The sequence below is a fragment of the Manacus vitellinus genome, unplaced genomic scaffold, assembly GCF_001715985.3.
Source record: "Manacus vitellinus isolate BGI_N305 unplaced genomic scaffold, ASM171598v3 ctg7180002434229_pilon, whole genome shotgun sequence".
Taxonomy (NCBI): domain Eukaryota; kingdom Metazoa; phylum Chordata; class Aves; order Passeriformes; family Pipridae; genus Manacus; species Manacus vitellinus.
In genome coordinates this window covers 1-8,662 of record NW_021938576.1, presented here as the reverse complement: position 1 = coordinate 8,662, position 8,662 = coordinate 1, and the positions used below count along the sequence as shown (strand labels likewise).

General features: G+C 58.7%; 2 protein-coding genes across 2 annotated transcripts; both read right to left on the bottom strand.

The window, feature by feature from the left end:
- Positions 1-5: 5 nt before the first annotated feature.
- On the bottom strand, positions 6-2,916 carry LOC108642980 (acetolactate synthase-like protein; the record flags this gene model as incomplete). Its single annotated transcript, XM_029958715.1, has 5 exons — positions 2,857-2,916; positions 2,535-2,616; positions 2,368-2,448; positions 1,183-1,294; positions 6-69 (listed from the first exon to the last, which is right to left on the bottom strand). Coding segments are annotated over exons 1-5 (399 nt in total), but the record flags the coding sequence as incomplete, so codon positions are not given.
- Positions 2,917-2,974: 58 nt separating this feature from the next.
- Positions 2,975-6,323, bottom strand: LOC115307294 (acetolactate synthase-like protein). Its single transcript, XM_029958712.1, is given in 4 exon segments — positions 2,975-3,133; positions 4,428-4,555; positions 6,148-6,178; positions 6,180-6,323. Coding segments are annotated over 4 exon segments (462 nt in total).
- Between the last annotated feature and the right edge of the window lie 2,339 nt (positions 6,324-8,662).

The window sequence follows — 8,662 nt, the reverse complement described above, 5'->3', positions numbered from 1 at the left end:
GGCAGGGGGGTCACGGCCCGGGGCTCCCAGGCCCCCGCAAACAGGTTGTGCAGGTAGTTCTGCAGGTACCTGGGCCGGGTTTGGGGGGCTGGCTTAGACCCAGACGGGCTCAGCTGAGCCCCCAGACCAGACCAGTTTAACCCCAAACCAGCCCAGTTTAACCCCAAACCAGCCCAGTTTAACCCCAGACTGAGCCCCCAAACCAGTCCACGTTTTAACCCCAACCAGCCCAGTTTAACCCGACTTGCGAAGGGCCCCCCCCCCAAAAGACGGCCCGAGCCCCAGTTTTTTAAAACCCCCCAAACCAGCCCAGTTTAACCCCAAAACTGAGCCCCCAAACCAGCCCAGTTTAACCCCAAACTGAGTCCCCAAACCAGCCCAGTTTAACCCCAAACTGAGCCCCCAAACCAGCCCAGTTTAACCCCAAACTGAGACCCCAAACCAGCCCAGTTTAACCCCAAACTGAGCCCCCAAACCAGCCCAGTTTAACCCCAAACCGGCCCAGTTCAACCCCAACCCAGCCCAGTTTAACCCCAACCCAGCCCAGTTTAAGCCCAGCCCGGCCCAGTTCAACCCCAAATGGGCCCAGTTCAACCCCAAACCAGCCCAGTTGACCCCCAACCCAGCCCAGTTTAAGCCCAGCCCGGCCCAGTTCAACCCCAAATGGGCCCAGTTCAACCCCAAACCAACCCAGTTTAACCCCAACCCAGCCCAGTTTAGCCCCAAATGGGCACAGTTTTACCCCAAACCAGCCCAGTTTAACCCCAAACCAGCCCAGTTTAACCCCAACCCAGCCCAGTTTAACCCCAACCCAGCCCAGTTTAGCCCCAAATGGGTCCAGTTTAACCCCAAACCAGACCAGTTCAACCCCAACCCAGCCCAGTTTAGCCCCAAATGGGCCCAGTTTTACCCCAAACCAGCCCAGTTTAACCCCAAATCAACCCAGTTGACCCCAACCCAGCCCAGTTTAAGCCCAGCCCGGCCCAGTTCAACCCCAAATCGGCCCAGTTTAACCCCAAACCAGCCCAGTTCAACCCCAAACCAGCCCAGTTGACCCCCAGCCCAGCCCAGTCTAAGCCCAGCCCGGCCCAGTTTAGCCCCAAATGGGTCCAGTTCAACCCCAAACCAGCCCAGTTGACCCCCAACCCAGCCCAGTTTAAGCCCAGTCCGTCCCAGTCTCACCAGTGCACGACCTTCCCGCGCAGCCCCCGGGGCCCGCGGGCCCCCCCGAGCTCCCTCTGCACCACGTGGAAGGGGTACAGGACGTCGATGGGCAGCTCCACGAACACGGGGCCTGCCAGGGGGACCCCAAAAACCGCCTCAGGACCCCAAAAAACCTCCTCGGGACCCCAAAAATCCTCCTCGGAACCCCAAAACCCTCCTCAGGGCCCCAAAAACTCCCTGGAACCCCAAAAACCCTCCTCAGGACCCCAAAAACTCCCTGGAACCCCAAAAACTGCCTCAAGACCCCAAAAACCCTCCTCAGGACCCCAAAAACTGCCTCTGGATCCCAAAACCTCCTTAGAATCCCCAAAATCACCTCAGAACCCCAAAAACTCCCCGGAACCCCAAAAACCGCCTCAGGACCCAAAAAACCTCCTCAGAACCCCAAAAACTCCCTGGAATCCCAAAACCTCCCTGGAACCCCCAAAACACTCCTCAGGACCCCAAAAACTCCCTGGAACCTCAAAAACCCTCCTTGGAACTCCAAAAACCCTCCCTGGAACCTCAAAACCCTCCTCAGGACCCCAAAAACTCCCTGGAACCCCAAAAACCACCTCAGAACCCCAAAAACTCCCTGGAATCCCAAAAACTCCCTGGAATCCCAAAAACTCCCTGGAACCCCAAAAACTGCCTCAGAAACCCCACAACCCTCCTCAGGAACCCCAAAAACTCCCTGGAACCCCCAAAACCCTCCTCAGGAACCCCAAAAACTCCCTGGAACCCCCAAAACCCTCCTCGGGACTCCAAAAACTCCCTGGAACCCCAAAAACCCTCCTCAGGACCCCAAAAACCGCCTCAGGACCCCAAAAACCCTCCTCAGGACCCCAAAAACTGCCTCTGGACCCCAAAAACCGCCTCAGAAACGCCAAAAACTTCCCCATAGGGTTGTTTTTTGGGGTCCCCCTCGATCCCCTCCCCATAGGGTTAATTTTTGGGGTTCCCTACCCCCCAGGGGTTATTTTTGGGGTCCCAGGGGTTATTTTGGGGTCATTTTTGGGGTCCCTCACCGGGGGTCCCGCTCTGGGCGGCCGCGATGGCCCCGCGCAGGGTGGGGACGATGTCCCCATAGGGGTAATTTTGGGGGTTATTTTGGGGTTCCCTCCCCCCAGGGGTTATTTTTGGGGTCATTTTGGGGTCCCTCACCGGGGGTCCCGCTCTGGGCGGCGGCGATGGCCCCGCGCAGGGTGGGGACGATGTCCCCATAGGGGTTATTTTTGGGGTTATTTTTTGGGGTTTTTCCCCCCCAGGGTTATTTTTGGGGTTCCCTCCCCCCAGGGGTTATTTTTGGGGTTATTTTTGGGGTCCCTCACCGGGGGTCCCGCTCTGGGCGGCCGCGATGGCCCCGCGCAGGGTGAGGACGATGTCCCCATAGGGGTAATTTTTGGGGTTTCCCTCCCCATAGGGTTATTTTTAGGGTTATTTTTGGGGTTCCCTCCCTCATAGGATTAATTTTAGGGTTATTTTCGGGGTCCCTCACCGGGGGTCCCGCTCTGGGCGGCGGCGATGGCCCCGCGCAGGGTGGGGACGATGTCCCATAGGGGTAATTTTAGGGTTATTTTTGGGGTGTCCCCCCCATAGGGTTATTTTTGGGGTTATTTTTGGGGTCCCAGGGTTATTTTCGGGGTCCCTCACCGGGGGTCCCGCTCTGGGCGGCGGCGATGGCCCCGCGCAGGGTGGGGACGATGTCCCCATAGGGGTAATTTTTGGGGTTATTTTTGGGGTTCCCTCCCCCCAGGGGTAATGTTTGGGGTTATTTTTGGGGTCCCTCACCGGGGGTCCCGCTCTGGGCGGTGGCGATGGCCCCGCGCAGGGTGGGGACGATGTCCCGCACGGTCCCCACGGACACGCAGACCTTGCAGAGGGTCCGGAAGAGCGAGAGCTGCTCGATGTCCTGCAGAGCCCCCCGGCCCTGGGGGGACACGGCGGGAAGGGGGGGATTAACTGGGAATGGGGGGATTAACTTAATGGAGGGGATTAACTGGGAAGGGTGGGATTAACTGGGAATGGTGGGATTAACTGGGAATGGGGGGATTAACTGGGAATGGTGGGATCAGGTGGGAATGGGGGGATGAGGAGGGAATGGGGGGATTAACTGGGAAGGGTGGGATTAACTGGGAAGGGTGGGATTAACTGGGAATGGTGGGATCAGGTGGGAATGGTGGGATTAACTGGGAATGTTGGGATTAACTGGGAATGGGGGGATTAACTGGGAAGGGTGGGATTAACTGGGAAGGGTGGGATTAACTGGGAATGGGGGGATTAACTGGGAATGGGGGGGATCAGCAGGGAATGGTGGGATTAACTGGGAATGGTGGGATCAGGTGGGAATGGTGGGATGAGGAGGGAATGGTGGGATCAGCAGGGAATGGTGGGATTAACTGGGAATGGTGGGATCAGGTGGGAATGGTGGGATAGGGTGGGAATGGTGGGATGAGGAGGGAATGTTGGGATCAGCAGGGAATGTTGGGATCAGCTGGGAATGGTGGGATTAACTGGGAATGGTGGGATGAGGAGGGAATGTTGGGATTAACTGGGAATGGTGGGATCAGGTGGGAATGGTGGGATGGGGAGGGAATGTTGGGATAAGGTGGGAATGTTGGGATCGGGTGGGAATGTTGGGATGAGGAGGGAATGTTGGGATCAGCAGGGAATGGCGGGTGGTTTTCGGGGTGGTTTTGGGGTGGTTTCGGGGTGGGTTTTTGGGGCGGTTCTGGGATGATTTTGGGGTGGTTTTGAGGTAGTTTTGGGGCAGTTTCGGGGTGGAGTTTTGGGATGATTTTGGGGTGGTTTTGGGATGATTTTGGGGTAGTTTTGGGGCAGTTTTGGGGTGGACTTTTGGGATGATTTTGGGGTGTTTGTGGGGCGTTTGGGGGTGGGCTTTTGGGATGTTTTTGGGGTAGTTTTTGGGGCAGTTTCGGGGTGGGCTTTTGGGATGATTTTGGGGTGGGTTTGGGGTGGGCTTTTGGGATGATTTTGGGGTGGTTTTGGGGCAGTTTTGGGGTGGTTTTGGGGTGTTTTTTTGGATGATTCTGGGGTGGTTTTGGGGTGGCTTTTGGGATGATTTTGGGGTGTTTTTTTGGATGATTTTGGGGTGGTTTTTGGGATGATTTTGGGGTGGTTTTGGGGCGTTTTCGGGGTGGTTTTGGGGCAGTTTTGGGGCAGCTTTGGGGTTGGTTTTGGGGTGTTTTTTGGGGCATGCCCACCTTCTGGAGGGAGGCGGCCGCCCCGCCCAGCAGCAGCAGGGGGGACTCGGCCATCTGGGCGTTCTTGACGGCCGTCACCGCGTTGGTGACGCCGGGGCCGGCGGTGACGGCGGCGACGCCGATGCGACCTGGGGGGGGGGAGAGGGTGAGTTTGAGGTGGGACCCCCCAAAACCCTCCACCACCTCCTCGTCCTGACCCACCAGAGATCCCAAATCATCTTCAAGGGGGGACAAAACCCACCCTGGAAGGACCTTGGAGACCCCCAAAGTCATTGAAACCTTCTCAGCTCAACCAGGAGCCACCAAGGTGGGACATCCACTGGCCCATGGGGTCACCCACTGGCCCATGGGGTCACCTCCTCGTCCTGACCCACCAGAGATCCCAAATCATCTTCAGGGGGGACAAAACCCACCCTGGAAGGACCTTGGAGACCCCCAAAGTCATTGAAACCTTCTCAGCTCAACCAGGAGCCACCAAGGTGGGACATCCACTGGCCCATGGGGTCACCCACTGGCCCATGGGGTCACCTCCTCGTCCTGACCCACCAGAGATCCCAAATCATCTTTGAGGGTGGACAAAACCCACCCTGGAAGGATCCTGGAGACCCCCAAAGTCATTGAAACCTTCTTGGAGAGCAACAAGGTGGGTTCTGGGGTCAACCAGGAGCCACCAAGGTGGGACCCCCCCCAACTGGGCCATGGGGTCACCTCCTGTTCCTGACCCCACCAGAGATCCCAAATCATCTTCAGGGGGCACAAAACCCACCCTGGAAGGACCTTGGACACCCCCAAAGTCTTTGGAACCTTCTCAGCTCAACCAGGAGCCACCAAGGTGGGACACCCCAAAACCCTTCACCCACTGGGCCATGGGGTCACCTCCTTGCCCTGACCCCACCAGAGATCCCAAAAATCATCTTCAGGGGGGACAAAACCCACACTGGAAGGACCTTGGAGAGCAACAAGGTGGGTTCTGGGGTCAACCAGGAGCCACCAAGGTGGGACCCCCCCCAACTGGGCCATGGGGTCACCTCCTCGTCCTGACCCCACCAGAGATCCCAAATCATCTTCAGGGGGGGACAAAACCCACCCTGGAAGGACCTTGGAGACCCCCAAAGTCATTGAAACCTTCTTGGAGAGCAACAAGGTGGGTTCTGGGGTCAACCAGGAGCCACCAAGGTGGGACACCCCAAAACCCTCCACCCACTGGGCCATGGGGTCACCTCCTGTTCCTGACCCCACCAGAGATCCCAAATCATCTTCAAGGGGGGACAAAACCCACCCTGGAAGGACCTTGGAGACCCCCAAAGTCATTGAAACCTTCTTGGAGAGCAACAAGGTGGGTTCGGGGGTCAACCAGGAGCCACCAAGGTGGGACACCCCAAAACCCTCCACCCACTGGGCCATGGGGTCACCTCCTGTTCCTGACCCCACCAGAGATCCCAAAAATCATCTTCAGGGGGGACAAAACCCACCCTGGAAGGACCCTGGAGACCCCCAAAGTCATTGAAACCTTCTTGGAGAGCAACAAGGTGGGTTCTGGGGTCAACCAGGAGCCACCAGGGTGGGACCCCCCCCAACTGGGCCATGGGGTCACCTCCTGTTCCTGACCCCACCAGAGATCCCAAATCATCTCTGGGGGGCACAACCGGGGTCCTGGTCGCCCCCAAAGCCCCCAAACCCCCCGAACCCCCCCCGGGGGGAAGGCGCCGCGGCGCTCCACCGGAGAGCCGGGACACGGCGTCGGCGGCGAAGGACGGCGGTGGCCTCGTGGCGCGTGTCCACCACGCGAGATGCCAGCTTCTCGCAGGCCACCAGAACGGGCCGAGATGTGCCCGCCGGCAGGGCGAAGAGGAACCGCACCCCGTGCGGCGCCGCAGCGACGCGTTCGGCCACCATGGCTCCCCGCCGTGCCGGGGGCTCCGGGGTCCGCCTGGGGGGGCAGGGGGGGTCACTGCACCCTTTGGGGACAGGGACAGAGCCCCCCATGACCCAGTGGTCCCCCCCAGTGACCCCAGTGTCCCCCTCATGACCCCAGGGTTCCCGCCAGTGTGCCCACCGAGCTCCCCGCCATGCCGGGGGCTACGGGGGTCACGGCCTAGGGGGGGCAGGGGGAGGCACAGGGCGGTCACCAACACTTGGGACAGGGATAGATCCCCCCAATGTCGCCCAGTGTCCCCCAGTGTCCCCAGTGTCCCACCAGTTCCCCAATGTCCCCAATGCCCCCATCCCCCCAACGTCCCCCAATGTCCCAATGTCCCCCCAATGCCCCCCAATGCCCCCCCAATGTTCCCCATGCCCCCCCAATGTCCCACCCAATGTCCCAAATGTCCCCAAATGTCCTCAATGTCCTCACTGTCCAAAATCCCCCCAGCGTGCCCGCCCGTGGTTGCCCCCCCGTGCCCCGACGCTTATGTGGCGCAGGCGATAGAGGAGCCCCCAGTGCCGGGCCAGCCCGAGCAGCACCGCGGCCACCAACCCGGCACAGGCCCAGCCCAGCCCGGCCAGCAGCTCCATGGGAACGTTGGGAACGGGACACGGCCCCGGGAACGGGACCCACGGCACCTGGAACGGGACCCACGGCACCTGGAACGGGAGAGATGGAGTTGGGAATGGGGAGAAATGGGACTGGGATGGGAGAAATGGTATTGGGAAGGGGATAAATGGGACTAGGACGGGAGAAATGGGACTGGGATGGGAGAAATGGGACTGGGATGGGAGAAATGGGACTGGGAATGGGAGAAATGGGACTGGGAATGGGATAAAGGGCACTAGGAATGGGATAAATGGGACTGGGAATCGGAGAGATGGCACTGGGAATGGGAGAAATGGGACCTGGGATGGGAGAAATGGGACTGGGAATGGGAGAGATGGGACTGGGAATGGGATAAATGGGACTGGGAAGGGGATAAATGGGACTGGGAAGGGGATAAATGGGACTGGGAATGGGATAAATGGCACTGGGATGGGAGAAATGGCACTGGGATGGGAGAAATGGGACTGGGAATGAGATAAAAGGCACTAGGAATGGGATAAATGGGACTGGGAATCGGAGAGATGGCACTGGGAATGGGAGAAATGGGACCTGGGATGGGAGAAATGGGACTGGGAATGGGAGAGATGGGACTGGGAATGGGATAAATGGGACTGGGAATGGGATAAATGGGACCTGGAATGGGAGAAATGGGACTGGGATGGGAGAGATGGGACTGGGAAGGGGATAAATGGGACTGGGAAGGGGATAAATGGGACTGGGAAGGGGATAAATGGGACTGGGATGGGAGAAATGGGACTGGGAATGGGAGAAATGGGACTGGGATGGGAGAAATGGGACTGGGATGGGAGAAATGGGACTGGGAATGGGATAAAGGGCACTGGGAATGGGATAAATGGGACTGGGAATCGGAGAGATGGCACTGGGAATGGGAGAAATGGGACCTGGGATGGGAGAAATGGGACTGGGAATGGGAGAGATGGGACTGGGAATGGGATAAATGGGACTGGGAATGGGATAAATGGGACTGGGAATGGGATAAATGGGACCTGGAATGGGAGAAATGGGACTGGGATGAGAGAGATGGGACTGGGAAGGGGATAAATGGGACTGGGAAGGGGATAAATGGGACTGGGAAGGGGATAAATGGGACTGGGATGGGAGAAATGGGACTGGGAATGGGAGAAATGGGACTGGGAATGGGAGAAATGGCACTGGGATGGGAGAAATGGGACTGGGATGGGAGAAATGGCACCGGGATAGGAGAAATGGGACCTGGAATGGGATAAATCACACTGGGAATGGGATAAATCACACTGGGAATGGGATAAAGGGCACTGGGAATGGGATAAAGGGCACTGGGAATGGGAGTTGAACCAGTTTAACTAATCCCGGTCCAACCGGGTTCCCGCGCCTCCAGGCCAGCGCCGGCCCCGCCCACCTCATTTGCATAATGAGCCCTAACGAGGCGTCCCAGCGCGATCCCTGCCCCGGGGGGGGGTCGGATCCCAACCCCCTTCCCGATCATCCCGAACATTCCCGGGGGCGGGGCCGCCCCACCCGGAATTCCTGCCCCGAATTAATTCCTGCCTTCTCTGCCCTTAAACCCCGAGGGCAAAGGGGGCAAAAAAAAACCCCAAAAAAACCTGAAAAAAGCTGGAATTTGGGCAAAACTGCCCCGGTTTGGGGGATTTTGGGAGGGGGCGGGGCCGGTACCTGCTGGTGAGGGTGGCAGGAGGTGACA